This window comes from Piliocolobus tephrosceles, chromosome 2 (genome assembly GCF_002776525.5).
Source record: "Piliocolobus tephrosceles isolate RC106 chromosome 2, ASM277652v3, whole genome shotgun sequence".
Lineage (NCBI taxonomy): Eukaryota > Metazoa > Chordata > Mammalia > Primates > Cercopithecidae > Piliocolobus > Piliocolobus tephrosceles.
In genome coordinates, this window is record NC_045435.1 from 80,711,727 (window position 1) to 80,729,246 (window position 17,520).

General features: G+C 40.9%; 1 protein-coding gene across 2 annotated transcripts in view; it reads left to right on the forward strand.

The window, feature by feature from the left end:
- The window catches only part of ERC2 (ELKS/RAB6-interacting/CAST family member 2), a 970,858-nt gene that overhangs the window by 745,666 nt on the left and 207,672 nt on the right, over positions 1-17,520 (forward strand). For both annotated transcript variants that reach the window (XR_003306672.2, XM_026446958.2), the window contains exon 16: positions 16,459-16,593. Coding sequence is in view for 1 of the 2 variants with exons in the window: in XM_026446958.2 (XP_026302743.1) it covers positions 16,459-16,593 (135 nt within the window). In the remaining variant the exon portion in view is untranslated. The remainder of the gene's footprint in view (positions 1-16,458; positions 16,594-17,520) is intronic.

The following is a 17,520-nucleotide window of genomic DNA, read 5'->3' on the forward strand; positions in this document are numbered from 1 at the left end:
TCTTTCATTAATGCATCCCCCAACCACCACTCCAAGAGTAAAATAATAGCTTCCTTCCATTGTACAACTTACGAGACATGGAAATTTGAAGTATATTCTCTTGAGCACAGAGTTCAAATAAAATGTCCTATAAAGCTTTAGAGTCTGGGAGATCCTTGGGCCATTAACCTTAAAATTCCAGAACTAAAGACCTATTTTGCTACCAGTTTCCAAGTCATGCCTGTCCCTAAATAATCATTATGGTGCTTTATTCTTTTAATGGATTATTTCCCAAAATGGCAGAGAGAAAAAATCACCCCACAGCATACCTTTTTTTGTTTTGTTTTGTAGGGTGGGACTTGGGCAGCAATGTCCCTAGACACATGCTATTTCTGAGCCATAATTATGCTTTTTCAATCTACTCCTTTATGTCTGGGTCCTTAATATCCAAACTTCTATATAATTACCAAGTTCAGTGTGTGGGAATGAGAAAATTTTTTTGCATGACTTTAGCCTATACATTATTGCATTGCTGTATTGTTAAAATATATTTTCTGAACTTGGAGCTATACTACTAACTCTCTCAACTTGAAAAGACCCAGCAAAGAGATACTCCCAATCTTTGACCCATGATGTGACATTCAGATAGACAGTGACTTGATCCAGCTGAGGTCTTTTCAAGTTGGATTCTTGGGGGAGGATTTGAATTTGGCACTAGTGTCTTGGTTCACAGTCTGACAGGGTCTTGGGAACCTTTCCTTTCCCATCCAGCTGTTTGTGCATAGACAGAGCCATGCCCCTCATTGCAGTTTGCTAAACTTGAGAGAGATTGGTGATTCTAGTTGTTAGAAGAAATTGGAATTTTAAAAGATTAAGGTGGAAGGAGGAAAGCTGTGGCCAGTAAGATAGAGTGCTCCATTTAATGGACTGTTGTAGTTCACTAAAATAGAAGGCAACAGGAGTCTGAGTTCTCCAAAGTCAAAGTTCTCAGTCTCAGGAGTCTTTTCCCCAGAACTAAAATGATTCCAGCAGTATCTCCCCCTAATATGAGATGTAAAATGTATCTCTGCATTTTTGTATAGGAAGCAGAGAAATCTTTTTTATTGTTTTATTATTTCCTGTACCTGATTGAATATTTAAATAATATAGAAAGGAATAAAGGAGAAAATTAATTCCCTAAAATCTAAATACCCAGCAATAATTATAAATAGCTGGTGCTCATCTTTCTGTACTTTTCTCATATATATACATATATATATGTATCCATATACACATATATATACAAACCCATATATATGTGTAAATGTAGACTTTTATATACTATTTTATATGAACAAGTTGTTTTACAGTCTGCTTTTATTTCCATTTAATTATATGTTGTGATGCACTTTCCTTCTGGTGAATACAAATGTGTATCACTCTTCTGAATATTTCATTATAGGAATAAAAGCTATTTAATGATTTGATAAACCAAGTCCTAATATATGGACATATTTTTACTTCTCATTAGCTGTTTCTATGATTACCATCCCAGTGATACCCTTTTGTATTCATCCCTGTGTTCTTCTCCAACGCTTTTTTCAGGAAGAGACTATTGGACCACAGGGTATACATATGTTAAATTTTGATACATAGTGCCAAATTGCTCTTGAGAAAGTTTATACCAACTTAAAATTCTGCCAACAGTGGATGAAAGCACCCAAAGAAGAGAGAAATTAATTTTCCACTTTTTTAAGCTTTTCTGAATTTCACCAACTTCCAGAACTTTACCACTAAATGCCTAAAAGACAAATGTCATGTTGATTAAATTCTATAGGTTCGATATTGGTCCTCACCTAGATTGCAAAATAAGTCTTTAAATTAATGGCTTATGAAATGAGAATAAAATCAGAAATCATTAAGATTTATTTGTTCCTGAAAATTAGGTAGTGCTAACATCACTTTGTTTTTTGATAAGGTTGATAGAAAGACAAATCAAGGGAATGGCATAGTCACAGGGTACCAGGGTACCAAGATTTCAGCTAGGAATACATTAAGATAAACTCGTATGTATATGAATAGCTTTTTTACCACATAGAGAAATAAGGACTGGATGGATGGATTTAAAGTTGATTGCACAGCGCTATTATAGGCAGGTTGGTTAGGGAATCCTGTCACCTCTATAGGGAGGTTGCCAGAGGAGCTAGACTGTGACCTGCCAGGATGTACAAGAACTAATTATACACAGCCTTTGAAAACATGTTTTTTGGTGAAAATGGGATGCATCAAAGCCGTGTAGCTTACCAAAAACAATGGCAGACATAATCAGAATTGAGAAACACCTCAGCAAGATGGAACTATAGTCTGAAATTTTGTCAGTATAAGTCTAGACAAAATATTTAGTAAGGGCCAAGAGCAGTGGCTCATGCCTGTAATCCCAATTGCAACACTTTGGGAGGCCGAGGCGGGCCGATCACCTGAGGTCAGTAGTTCGAGATCAGCTTGGCCAACATGGTGAGATTCCCCATCTCTACTAAAAATATAAAAATTAAGCAGGCATGGTGGCAGGCACTGGTAATCCTAGCTACTTGGGAGGCTGAGGCAGGAGAATTGCTTGAACCCGGGAAGCGGAGGTTGCAGTGAGCCAAGACCGCCTCGTTGCACTCCAGCCTGGGTAACAAAAGTGAAACTCCATCTCAAAAAAAAATTTTTTTTTAATAAGAGAAAGAATGAAGTATATACTTAGAATTAAAATTCTGGTGTGTGTTTGTGTGTGTGACAGAGAGAGAGAGATACAGAAAGAGAGAGAGAGAGAGAGAGAGAGAATGGCAGAGGAACTAACAACCAGGATAGAGTTTAATCAATTGCAAATTAGAGCATTAGCATTGCACAGCAGATGGCAAAAATCAGTGGAACCTAAGAGTATATTAATTATTTCTAAATCGTGCTTAGCACATGTAAGGACACATGTGAAGACTTAGCTTCAGGCTTTATTCAAAGAGCTCTCTCAAAGGAGCCTTGACGTATCATAGTAACCCCTTGTGCAATGGGGTACAGAGAGAGGACTAGGAGAAGTGGGGAATGACTAGTTGAGAGAACAATGAATAGATAATGGGCATAACTGTAATCAAATATCTGAAGACGTGAGCTGCCCAAAAAGGCAGAAGTAGGGTACAACTGGAGGTACAAAGCTCAAAATATGAGTGTAGGAGTCAGGGAGCATCCTATTTAAGCTGCTTAATACGTTATCAAATAGGTATTGAGTCTCCCATCTCCAGTGATAAGGAATGGGGACTGGATCCCCATCCACCAGGATGGCTACAAAGAGAATTGTTGTTTGGGAAAGCAGGTTGTATTAGATTGTTTCTACCAACACAAGCATGAGTGGCCTTTGCATGCTTAACACTCAAAAAACCCAAAAGTCTTCTGCAGAGAAGTAAAGCCCCATATTAACTGCTAACATTCATTCCTGCTAATGGTCCACCAGGGGCCGACTCTGTTCACATCCCAGTATATCAATTACCTACCACTTTCCCCCCTTTTCTCTTCTGCTCAAGATAACACCTTATATGCTAAAGTGTTCAAATGACTAGGCTCCTGGGCATCCTCGCCTCTCACCCGTCTGCACATTTCCGTGCCCCGCATGGCCTGCTCGTATGTGCCTTCTTCCCACCTTCACTTATGCTATTCTCTTCCTGAAATCAGCCCCAGCTAATTTTCTTTAGATATGCAATTATTCTCACAACTAATAAAAAAATAGTTCCCAAATTATCAAGAAGAAACGTGGGAAAGAAAGGACATTAAAAGGGGGCTCACAGATAATGAAGTAGAAATAGACAATACATGAATGAAATGATGCTCAGCTTCAAATTATACTTAGGGAAATACACATGGGATACAATCTTTTACCTGTAATATTTCTGAAGATTAAAGAGTTTGGAGAAACCCCATGTTAGCACAGCTTAGAGAAAGAGGTACAGACTGGATGTTGATTGACAGTTTTGAAGGGAATTTGCTGATATCCTTCCAAGTTTAAAATGTATATATTCTATTTTAGGGTTCTCTCTTGAACTTGTTTTTTCCTAGCACATTATAGAAACAGCTATGATATGTTTAAGCATCCATCTTTGTTGGAAACAAACACATTAGGACAAGCAAAGCTGTTCCTTTGCAAAAATATTTTAAGCATTGTTGGAAAAAATGAAAAGCTGGAAATGACCCAAATGCCCATCACTTATTCATTCAACAAACATTTATTATATGCCCATATGTGCCAGGCCGTGCTTTAGGTGCTTGGGATGCATCTTGGAATAAAATGAAAAAAATATATCTTCTCTTTTGGAGTCTCTATTTGAACACATCAATAGAAGACTGGTAAACAAAAGTATAACATAGAGTGGAATAACATGCAACCATTAATGATGAGGAAGCTCTCCATGTTCTTGATGTGGAAGAACAGCCAAGACATATTGGAGATATTATTTTTAAAGGGTATGTATGTGTGTCTGTGCTTGCATTAAGCATAATTTTTTTTTAGAAAGGTTGGCAGAAAAACCTTAACAGCAGGAATAAATATTGGGGCAGACAGAGGGGGAACATTACTTTTCTTTTTATAAACTCTCTTGTACTCTTTAATTTTTCATAACTAGCATGTATAATTTACATAATAAAAACTTATAGATGTTATTTAAAAAAGAAAAATTATAAAGCCTAATCAGTAGTTCTGCTAGAGAAATAAGGCTCATATCTCAAAGGAAATGGAAAATTCCTTAACCTATCTGTAGCCATCAAGAACAAAATGATTAGGTGTTTGATTCTGTTTAGACTGAAAGAATGGAAATTAATACCATAGTACTTTGGAACGCAAAACCAATGACATGAGTCGGGCCTGTAGTGTTACAGGTCATGGGCATGGTGGACTCGTCTGCACTTGCAAATCAAATGAGAAGGCAGCCGGGGCAAGGACAGGGCCAGGTTCCAGCAGTCAAGTATTCTGGGGATTTCTCCTGGGCCCATCAGCAACTAACCTTCCCCGTCTTGGGGCCTCAGTCTCCCCTCTGTAAAGTAGTAAGCTCAGATTCACTAATTGAAGATGTGGCCCAGTATTAACATTTTATGAATTTAGGTTGTTCTGGCAAGTCCTTATTTGTAGGGGAGAAATTTGAGATAGCCCTAAAATTCTCTAGTCTCCGAGAAGGTCTCCCCAACTTTCAAGTTACCCACCTTTTCCTGGTACTGTCAAGAAACATCCGTTACATACTTCAGTATCTATTTTTGTTCAGATGCAAGTTTAAATACATTTGGACATTTTGTACTTAAGCTATTTCAACTTCAGGGTCACAGACAACCAGGCTTTTTGGATTCGACCTTAAATAGGTGACTAAGAGAAAGTGTTCTTTGAGATGTACCCATTCAATGAATTCAAGTTGATGTGTTAGGAAAAAAAAAAAACCAAAAACACCATATGACTCAACACAGTAGACGTTTCCAGATGAAATTTGAGTGTAACTTCATCCTTTCTGGAAATTGGATTTCTGTCAGATTCACACACAGATTCACAAACTTTCCACTTTGCCTCTTCTTTGGGGGGTAAGTTATTACAGGAGAAGAGGTGGGGGTTATTGATGAGTTTTCATGTTCATGTACTGAGGGACTATCAGTTTGGACAAGGCTGTGGGGAGACCTGCAAATGATGTCCCTGTCTTGTTTGTGCATCTTTAGGGGTGTCCACAGAGACCTTCTATCCTGAGTGGAGTATGTGACTCCTCATAGAACTAAATGAACCCAGTTAGGGTGAGCTCCAAGTGTTCTGGGTAAAGCTAGTAAGGGGGTTGAGATCCAGATGAAAGGGAGGACAGCACAGTGGGTAACTGATGAAGATAAACACCTGAGGAGATGTGGCAGAGAGATGGTATTTGGAACAATCCACTGCCATTTTTCTCTTCCCATTTGTTTTTCAACTGATTGGAAAACTGCTAATGAGCATGTTTACATTTTCTCCAGTTGTCTCACCCAAGCGTGAGACCAGCTGGGGAGAGGGATTTGTTCTCCCTCCAAGGGCCTGGCTGCCTCTCCCTGTCCCGTTCTCCTTCCCAGCTGCCAAGCCTCTCCTGGCTGTCTCCACACCTCCTGGGGTCAGAACTGTGCTCAGTGCTGGCCAACACAGCCCCACCACATGTTCTGCATGGCTCACCCCATCGCTTTTCTCCCCCTTTGGGGGTCATTTGTTTTGTTTTGAAGGAGGTGAGGTGCTGGGAGGTCTTAGGTTTATGCCCTTCCAGTCCGCTTTAGAACTCGGAGCAGACCCAGATGACATTTGCTTCCACTTCTGTGCGAAGGTCAAAGCCCTCGAAGGAGAGCGTCCTTCTGTCCTCCCGCAGTTCTCAGGACACGTTCATTCTCTCTGGGCTGACCTGAGTTTCTAGTCTCCTCTGCCTGCAACCCAGTCCATTCTCCATTGCTTTACCATTCCCTACTGATGGTGGTGTCTCAAGCTTCAGACATTTTGAGGATTAACTTCACAGTGTTTTCCACAACCTAAGACATAATTTCTATGAATCCTCTCTTTGATGTGCTTGTTATAATTTGTTTTAATACATTTCAGAGTAAATATATAACTGTCAAGCAGTTCATTTACTCCCTGTGAATTATCTTGCCTCCAAGGGTATGTGAACACCTCTCTTCATAGCCCTGTTTAAGACTCTCACGGCCCCTTCCGGAGGGCAATGCTGGCTTTTACTTAACCTCACATTCTCCTAGAATCTCATATTCTCCTAGAGTTCTACTAGAATGTTCACGCTCCAGTTTCTAGCCTATTGGCCAATTCTGTTAGTCCACACCCTGAGGCTGTTTTGCCCATTCATTAGTTAGGGAGCTGTTTTGATGATGCCAGTTCTTCCTAAACCAGTGATAATAAATATTTGTTGAATTATGAATGGAATGAAAATGCTGACTTCACTTGTCAGCACAATTATGGAGTCTGAATCTCAACACCTGCAAACACTTTTTGTCCTTCCTCTTTCCTTCCTTTCTTTTTCTCTCTTCTCTTGTCTTCTCTTCCTTCTCTTCTCCTTACCTCTCCTCTTCTCTCTCTCTCCTCTTTCTCTTCCGTCCCTCACTCTCTCCCTCCTTTCTTCCTTCCTTTATTTCTCCCCAGTCTCCTTCATTCTCTCCCTCCTTTCCTTCCTCCATTCCTCCCTTTTTTTTTTTTTTTTTTTTTTTTTTTGTCTTTTTACCTTTGGGTTAAAAAATTAGGATTTGATTTGGAGTTCACTTTCTAAAGAAACTCCTAACAGACCATGCACAGAATGCTTCCACACTTTAGTAAAAGAGTCTGGTTTTTTTTTTGGTTTTTTTTTTTTTTTTTTTTTTTTTTTCAGAGACCCTCTATTGACTTTCTGAGTTGAAACAGTTTAGACTCCACATAAAATATGTGTTGTTTACCCAGGCTCTTCATGCTCTGCATACTGTTACAGTCCTTGAAGAGCTTGTCAGTGACAAGTAAGATAAATGAATGAAGAGGACTTTACAAGTGTTTAAAAGCTAAGTATAGCATGTGCTGCCCACGACTTAATTAAACAGACCTGCGCTTAACTAAGTAACTTTGTGGTGGAAACTTCTAGGGCCTTTCCCTTCCCCCAGACTCCACCACTAGCAATGGTGCTCAGGATGTTAGAAATTCCTTGGTTGTCTGCAGTTGCTAATGTGTTAGCCTAGCTATTAGCTGTCTCATTGGTTGAAGCATTAAAAGCCAATGTGGACTGTGCATAATGACTTTTGAATTTGTATTAGGGGTTGGTCAGCAATATGGACTTCTTTGGGGCTCCATTAAGATTTTATAATGTGTCCGAGTTCCATCGTTTTCAGAGGGAATTTTAAAATCAAAAGTGAGCTGCTTTTCTTTAAAGCTATGATTGGAATGGGTGATCAGAGCCCATTCCCAGGTCAGTCTTGATTTGTTTATGAAGGGGCTGGTCCTTATGGATCTGAGCAATGGGATGCACTGGTTACAAAGGAGGCTTCAGAGTCAGAGCCTCAGACCTACCAGTTATTTGAGCTCTGGTTAGTTGCTTAATCCCTAAGCCTCAGCTTCTTCATCTCTAAAGTAGGAGTAACAAGAGCTTCTACCAAGGCAAATATTCAGGGCATGTGCACCTGTGTCACTCTTGGTTCTCTTGGGTTTCTGTCATAGCAGCTATTAAAGATTTTAAATACAACCCCCACCCCTGCCTGCATCGCAGGGTTGATGTCAGACTGACTGAATGAGATGATGCCAGCACAGTGTTGTTCACACAGCAAGGGCCAAGCAGGCATTGGTTATTATTTTTTATGTTAACAGGTGGCTCTATCTCACAATGGCAGTCTTATTTTGGCACTATTTAGTATCCTAACATTATGAGCCAAGCATATAGAACTCTTTCTCTGTAAATAATCCTTCCTTGTGGGCTGCACTGGCTGACAGTGTAACAGTGGAGATGATGCTCCTGGCTACAATCATTGTCTATTACCCTTCAGGGGATTCCCCAGGTTCCTAAGGTGGCAGCAGAAAGCAATTTTTTTTTTTTTTTTTTTTTTTTTTGAGACAGGATCTCATTCTGTTGCCCAGGCTGGAGTGCATTGGCGTGATGGCAGCTCATTGCAGCCTCAACCTCCTGTGCTCAGGTGATCCTCCCGCTTCAGCCTCCCAAGTAGCTGGAACTACAGGCACCCACCATCACACTTAGCTTATTTTTTGTATTTTGTTTTTGTAGACATGGGGTTTCACCATGTTGCCCAAGCTGGTTTCTAACTCCGGAGTTCAAGCCACCCGGCTGCTTCTGCCTCCCAAAGTGCTGGGATTTCAGGCATGAGCCACTGCGCCTGGCCACAGAAAGCAACTTAGCAACATAATTTCCCTCCCCTGATTTTAGCAGGAAAAAAGAAAAGAAAAACTGCACAAAATGTGCAACAGGAACAGTAGATCAGCATCTGTCTATCTATCTATGGTGTTTGGTTTATGCTGAAGACATTCTTCCCTCACTTGCCCATTTTATAGATACAGGAAATGAGACGCAAGGAATCCCGATTCAGTCTGAGTCTCAGTATGAATGTTTGGCCAAAACTGAATTAGTGCCAGGCAGGTGTTACTTCCCTAAGGAAGGTGAGAGTTCTGTCGCTCTAAGTGATGAGAACTCTCAAGAAGTATTCATGGAAAAGAGCCTGGGAGTCACAGGTGTGTTAGTCCAGTGCAAAAATTAAGTACAGGCTTGTTAATTATTCAACTATGATTAGGGTTTTAGCTGAGATTCTTGCAAAAGCAGACCCCAAGCTGGGCGAGGTGGCTCACGTCTATAATTCCAGCACTTTGGGAGGCTGAGTTGGGTGGATCACCTGAGGTCAGGAGTTTAAGATCAGCCTGGCTGACATGGTGAAACCCTATCTCTACTAAAAATACAAAAAAATTAGCTGGGAGTGGTGGCAGACACCTGGAATCCCAGCTACTCTGGAGGCTGAGGTGGGATAATCGCTTGAACCTGGGAAGTAGAGGTTGCAGTGAGCTGAGATTGTACCACTGCCCTCCAGCCTGGGTGACAGGGCAAGACTCTGTCTCAAAAAAAACAAACAACAACAAAAAACCAGAAACAAACAAAGAAAAAAAAAAACAGATCCCAAGACAAGATTTTACTGCAGGTAGTTTATTTGAGAAGTGATCTCCAGAAACATGGTGAGAGAATGGGGCAGTAATACAGGGAAGGGAAAAGGCCAACAAAGGGTGCATTAATGGGCAGTTTTCTGCTGTAATCAACCAGGGCTCCCACTGCTGAGGACCTAGGGAGAGATTCTGGAGCACACTACAGGGTTGTCCACTGAGGGGCCAGGATGTTGGCTATTTATCTACCATCTCCTTCCCTCACAGATTGAGAGTTGTTTCAGGCGCATGAGCTCCCCAACACTTCCCACCTGCCCCGTTCCCTGGCCAAGTGTGCAACTGTGGCTAAAGCAAAACCTCAAGCAGAGGAAGATGCATGGGCTCCTGGTGGGAAGACAGCAGCACATCCAGGACTGTCCATCCAAGCTGCAAATAAGATCTGGTGTGGAACAAGAGAATATAGGAGGGACACTGACATTCTCTGCAACAATTAAAAATAAAATAAAATAAAATAAAGGTGCTTATTGAGTAGGTATACAAACACCAGCCAAACCTACATGATGATCTACTAAATTTCTGTCTGTAAATAGGGACCGAGAGAGAGCGCCACCTTTAACAAAGTTGGGAGGGAGAGTCTGACCAGTATTCTGTTCTGCTGTAGAGGAAGGGCAGGAAGGATGGATCACCTGAATGAGTTCTTGGAGATCAGACCAGTGCTCAGGGCAGGACTAATGCTATAGCAGTGGATTGTGTAGCTATCTGTAAAACACATAGATGCCAAGAGCCTGGCCCATTTTTCCAGAGATGTTAGTTTGACATGGATGAGTACATGGCTGTGGCTCTGTCTTAAATTCCTTCCAAATGCCACAAGTTGATGTTATTTTGAAAAATAAGGTGGTGGATTTTTGTCTCACATATATTTCCTGCTCTCCCCACATTCAACAAAGGAATGAAGGAAGCCCGCACACATAGACAGACACTTACATATCTCACATTTGGTGTTCTAGTTCCCCTCATTGACCGGTTTTCCTCTCAAGGTGATTAGAGGGCCACTTTACTGTGGGATTTCCCCAGTGTTCTCTCCTTATACCTGTAGCCAAGCCAACTTTCAAGTCTTAACTCAAGGGGCATTTGACCCATGGAGCCTTATTTGATGCCTCTGCCCTCAGCTGGAGGTGATCTCTGTTGCCTCTGAACATCCATTTAAACCATACCCTTCTCTCCTGCTCCTCTTCTTATACTGTTTTATAGTCAGGCTTCTGTTTCCTCATGTCCTATTCATCTTTGCCTCATCCCCGCACCTGGACTGGACCTTACCCTTCATGACACTACTGCAGGCATCTGGAATCAGACACCTGGGTTTGAGTTCTGTTCTTCTACTCACTAGCTGAATAGTTATGGGCTTAGTTTCCTCATCTGTGAAAGAGGGCCCCAAGAAGAGCCATCTCAGGAGTGAGGATTCAGCAGGAGAATGCTGGCCAAACACTTAGCCTGGCACATAATTATTCTTGGCATCGTTGCAGTTGCAGATGTTTAGTAAGTGTTGAGTGAATTTCAGTGCAGTGTCCACAGTACAAGCCTTTTCATCATTTATTCTTACATACTCCCAGAAAGTTCCCCAATGCAGCACATTCCTTTAATAGCTTCCGCATCCTCTGGCTTCATTTTGTCCTCCAACTGTGACCTGAGCACTGCAACTTAGATTCTACTCAATTATGATTCATTGCTATGTGAGTCTAGTGGATGGTCAGGAAATCTCTCCTCTCCTAGCTATCCCATTCTTGTCTGGTTTCCTCATCTTTTACTTGGAGACAAGAGCTGTTCACCTTGCTCTGATTAGGTGGAAACAAGACAGTAGAAGAGTTTCTGAACATTTGGGATTTCCCTGGTGGGAAACAGGGAAAGAAAAGAAAGCCTGATAGAATAAAACTGTAATTGCTGTTGTACAGTATTATCTCCATATCCCGTAGCAACAGATCTTATTATATTTTTTTCTTATTTAAACCATATTCATGAAGGTTTTATTGTTAACTTGATCCAGATGACTGATCAAAGCATACTTTGTTATTGCCACCTTGCTAAAACATTTTTAAAAGCAGTTTTAATACGATGTGTTTATCGCTACATATTGCCATTAGGCTATTGAGTCTATTACTAGTCAATCAAGGATTTTCATTTTGTTTCAAGAGCTCCTTGGATAAACTCTTCAGAAATGTCAAAAGAGTTGGAGTATCTGGCACCTTTTCACAGATGGTGTTCATCAGATATTTTAGTTAATGGATAAAGTTTCAGTTTTCCATGTTTGACTTTTGGCACTAACAGAGGTTTTCTAAAGGCTCCTGTTTCCCCAAACGCTAGGGGATAGTAAGAAATGAAACTGATAATACCCCAACACCCCTTATTCTTAATGAGGTAAGTAATCAGGGAGGTGGTAGAGTATTTCACTGGGTCCAATTAGCTAAGGAATGGGATATTTCTTGAAGAAGACCAATTAGACTTGCCCAACAGCTCCAAAGCTATGCACTCTGCCTTCGCCACTCCCAAGAATTACAACAAACAAAAACAAACGGGAAAAGTTAAACTATCACATCAAAAGTTAAATACTCAACTGGCTCATCCTAGACTCACATCTTCCCTCTTATCTTTTCCACAGTAGCCTGTGTGCCCTCTCCATCCGTCCATTTTTACACTCATATACTTTGACACACCTTTACTTAACAGCTAAGACATGAGACTCTGCCCTCGATAGGGAGTGCAAGGGCAATCCACACGTAGTACTTCCCTCAAGAGATTTTCAACCTAGTGGTGGAGAAAACCAAGCGAACCTGCACTTAGTTACCATTGGTTCAGATAAGTGCTGTGATGGCAGAGACCCAGGGGAGTGGCTACAGCATTCTGCTGAAAGCGGGAAGAGGTGGGCTTAGGAAAGTTATCTCTGGAGATGATGGCATTGAAGCTAAGACCAGAGTGCTAATGGGCATAACTCAGGTTTAAGGGGTAGAGAGTAAAGAGCAGGACGAAGAGAGAGAATAGCAGGTCCCAAGGCTGGGACAAGGAGATCGGGAGGTATGACTGTGGAAGTAACTAGCAGTCACCTAGCAAAATATATCTAAGTATGTCAAAGACCCAGGCTGTTTTCCTGAGTGTGGCGGGAGCCTCCCAAGAACTTGAATCCAAGGAGGAACAGAAATCTGATGTCACTCTGGCTGTGGAATGTGTTCAATGGGAGGTGAGAGTGCGGCAGGAGAGCTGTTAGGAGGTGATGGCCCCAGAGAAATAAGGTGGCGCCTGGAAGAAAGAGGAAGTAGAAAATGAAATCTGGTTAGATTTGTCTCCACAGTCATGACATAATATAGTAAAAAGAGTATAACACAGTTAGCCAAAGGCAAAAGTGTCTGGTCAGCAGTTTGGTAGACACTGCAAAGGAAATAAAAATGGGCCTCAGTGAATCGCTAAATGAGTCCCTGAGTTCCCAAGTGCTGTGCTGTGGAAAGCAATCCCTCTCCAACTCTATATTAATTTTCCTGGGTTTTTAGTTTTGCCTGCCCGGAAGATTTGCTGCTTCGGGCTTTTCAGTGGGCACCTCAAGCATCTGAGGCTACAGGGCTGTGAACCATTATATATGGGATCACCTGGTAAGTTTGCCTAGAATTATTTGAACAAACAGTATCCGTGTCCAATCCTTGTTACAAATTCTGTACTTTTTCTTTCATTGACTGTTAGGGAGTGTGATTTGTGACTTCTTATCCTTCCAGACCCTTGTTTATGTGTAAACCGACATAATTGGGTGTGGATGAAGCTAGGTAGTGCAGATCTAAAAAAAAAAAAAATTTTAAGAGATCCATTTTAAATTTGACAATTAAAGGATCAAGATTGGTCAAACTGTTTTTCTAGGAGAGAACACCAGCAACTAGCCAGTAAGAAATTGGTCACAGTTTAGGGGATATGTTACAAGCAAGATAAATAAAAACGATCTAGAGTATCAGACCAAACTCTCATTTTTCATCTCTGTTTCACACTCTTCTCTTCCAGCCCAGACTAATCAAAAGAAGCCTCTTCCGCTCACAATTGCTCTGTGTACATTTCCCCCAGATCTGGTATTCACATGAACAACGTGGTTTATTTATATTTCAGCACCAAATTGGAAAGATGACATCATTCATTTACAGTCTTTATCCCATGACATGCCTACTCTCCAACACCTCATTTTAGCAGACACATTTAGGACTGCATATAGCATCTTGTTTAGCTTGTACATTCTTTTATGGGATACAGTTCAAAGGTAGGGAACTTTAGGCTTGTTGCTGGTAAGAAAATAATCTCATAAAATCACAGGAGCTTCCCCAAAGGATGAGGATATTACGATGTTTACAATAGCAGAATTATTATTTGTTCATTTAGGCTCCATCCTTCATTCTCAAGCGAGTCCCTTCCTTCTTGCCCACAGCAGACCTTACAGCTCCCCTCAGGCTCTCAGAATTCTATTTAGAAGAAACAATTCCAGATTTATTAGTTCATGAGTTCAAAAGTACAGGATCCTGACAATACTGGAATTTTAGGTGTGAACGCCGAGTTTCAGAATCTCATGTGCAATGGCAGACTGACTAAGGGGAATCTCGGTACTTAGTCTGCAGCAGCTCCACTGACCTGCTCTTTCTCACAAAGCATAACTTGCCCATTGGGTCTTCTGACACTTTAAGTAGACAAGTGAAGGATGGAAATGCTCTCAGCTGCCAAAGGTTGCCTGGGATTTTTTTATTTAATTTTAAGTGGATCTTTCCCTCTATTTTTATTGTTTTTATTCATATACACAGTTTTTTTTTTAACATTCACTTTGGGGGCTTTCAAATATTGTACACATTTTTTAAAATAGAGTGAGTAAATCATGAGACATCCTCTGGCAGATAGGATTGGGATGTGAGGTGTTTCCAAAACTTAACAGAACCAAAGCATTTTATGGGAAATCTCTTTCTACCTGTTTAGCTGTTTGCCTTTTCTGCTAACAGCAAGACAAGGGAAAAAGCCTAGAGATTGAGAATTGGATGACCTAGAAAATCTCCATGTTCTATGTCAAGAAAGAGACTCTCGGGACTGAAATCTACACCTTACCTTTCTAGCTGCCAAATGAGGATAATAATTGCTCCTGGGAAAGTATTGAGAATAAGTTAGATTGTATGTGAAAAATACTATAAGAATACACAATGTTAGGTCCAGACTTTTCTTTATTGTCAGTGTGTTATTTATATTACATAATAAAACTCTAACTGGTTGGAGGCTCTGCCAACCCCTGACTTCTGGCTCTCTGAAAGTACTGTTGGTTCATTGTCATCTTGAGCCACCAGTGGGATTGTTATGGCAACTCATGAAATGTCCTCAACTCTCCGTGACCCTCCCTGCTGAAAACAAACATGCAGCTTGTCTCTAGGATGGCAGCATCCCTCAAAATCATGGCCCCTTCATTCTTTTGGTCACTCATTACAGCAGCATGTATTGTATATCTACATCTGCTAGGCCCTATGCAAGATTCTGGGGAGAGGCAGACGAAGGAAATAGCTTCAAGGTCTATGGACATATGGACAGATAAATCTGTGGTTATAGAGCCATGGTGCGCAGGAGGCACGTGTCACCCAGCCTCAAGGACAAGGTCAGGAAAAGGCTCCTAGAGTAAATAGTTTGAGTTAGCCAGTCATAGAAGTTAAAGGTGAAGAAAGGGGGCCAGGGAGGCATTGCAAGCAAAGGAAGCAGCACATACAAAGGAGGAAAAATGTCTTATAGCAAACAATAGCAGCAGTAACTATAGTAATGACAGCATTTGACTTTCATTGCCAGTTACTGGACTGACACGTGAAGTCCATCATATCATTTGCTCCTAGCAGCAACCCCAAGGAAAGAGGCACTATTACTCCCATTTTAGAGTTGAGGAAATTAAGGTTTATAAACAGTTTACTGTCTTAAGGTCACATACCCAGCAAAGAGGTGGAGCCAGGACTTGAATCCCTTGAATCCAGGCACGTCTATCATCAGACCCACATTTCCTGACTTTCTGAGCTGGATAATTTTGTTTGCTCTTTTCCCGTGGTCTTTAGGCATTTTTCTAGATTCTGAGAGCCTGTCAGGCCAGTTTATCACTGGTCCGTTTCTTGCCGTGCATAATAGAGCAGTACACTTCTATGGCCCTGGGGGTTTAACCATGACTCCAAGTTGCCTCATGTGACAGGCATCATGGATTATAAATTAGAGTGGTCAGTTCTTCTCCCATTGACTTTATACCTTTTGCTCAGTTCCCTCAAGAAAGAAAATCAGTTAAAATGTCCATAGAGAGCCATTTCCCAAGAAGTCATCATAGCAGTAAACCATCTCCATCAGTATTTTTGCATTTGGCAGCTTTTGAGTAGATTTCTCTACCTTGTCTTGTGAGACCATTGTTTACCTGTAGTTCTGTGTTTCCACCCGGCCCTTCCCATCTTTCCATCCAGGACTTCCATCTCCAGCTTGCTCTAGAGTGTCCGTCTAGAATCTCAGTCATAATTGTTGGTACTCTGCGATTGCAAGCTTACCCTGAATCTCTGTGATTGCTTGACAATGTAAAGCAAAGCACCTTAGAGTATGTCCATTTTTTCCCTTTTAAATCACAAGGAGGAAGTACATTAACATTTACAGATGTAACATAATAGCTTTAAGGATGTGACAAAGCTTTTTTCACCAAAGTTAATGGCATGGTGCTTTCTTTATGAAGTTTCAACTTGACTAACAGTGAAAATTCCTGAATTAGGAACAAAGGGATCCCTATAGGTACTATAATTATGCCCTGAATCTCTTTGACTGATCTTCTAGCTCCTGATGGAATCTTCCTTGGTTTTTGTTCTGCACAGACCCAGAACAGAATGAAGTTGATGGCAGACAACTACGATGAGGACCATCACCATTACCATCATCACCACCATCACCACCACCATCGATCTCCTGGGAGGTCGCAACATTCCAATCACAGGCCCTCTCCGGACCAGGTCAGTTTCATCGCTGCTTACCTCCAAGACCCCTTTTACCCTTTAGATATTTTAAGATAAAATAAATAATCCTCAAGAAATAATAAACAGCATAAAGTGATACGTTCTTTGAACTGAAACTAATAGCTTTGGTATTTATTTCCATCAGTCAAGGAATCTAAATGTTTTTCTTTCTCCTTCCTCTTTAAGGTTTTGTCTTTTCTTGTTTATGTTATGCATTTTCTTTCCTCCTCTCCTTTCTTCTTTCATAGATATGTAGTCTATTGCTGGCTCGGTATCTCATGGCGGGTTACTTTGGAATGTCTTTTTCAGAGTTTTAAGAGAAAGCACTTTGTTTCCATGAGCTTGGCAACCAGAGAAGCCTTGAGTTTGCTGAGCACTTTCCTAGAAAATTCTTTAGCGATGCAAATTAATGGTGGGGTAAAAGAACAAGGAGGGAAATCCGTTTTGCTGGTGTTTTAGCCAGTGAAGTCAAGGAGTCTGGTTTATTTGATTTGGACCCTATCTCCTCCCATGACTAAGTAAAGCACATGAAAAGATGGATTGACAAAAACAAAACTGCCTGTGGTTTTACAGCAATATTTACATTCACCCACCAAATGCAAAAACTATTTACAGTGTTTAGTATTAAAACTCTTGAAGGTGAATTTTATGGAAATTAGGAAATTAAATGCAAATTAGCAGGATAATATAGTCAATATGAGCAATATTTCTTCATTGTACTAAGATTCCCACCTCCCCCTGCCCCCATTTTTGGTGATCCTAGTGCAACTGATACATTTCCATAGATGGGAGCAATAGGTAACAAAATAGAACCATCTGGATAAGTATGCACTCTTTTGGATATGGCAGGGTGAGGGCTTGTCAGAATTACCTGTGTGAAGAGGCAGTTTAATTGTTTGCTGGGGGAGGAGATACTTGTGATGC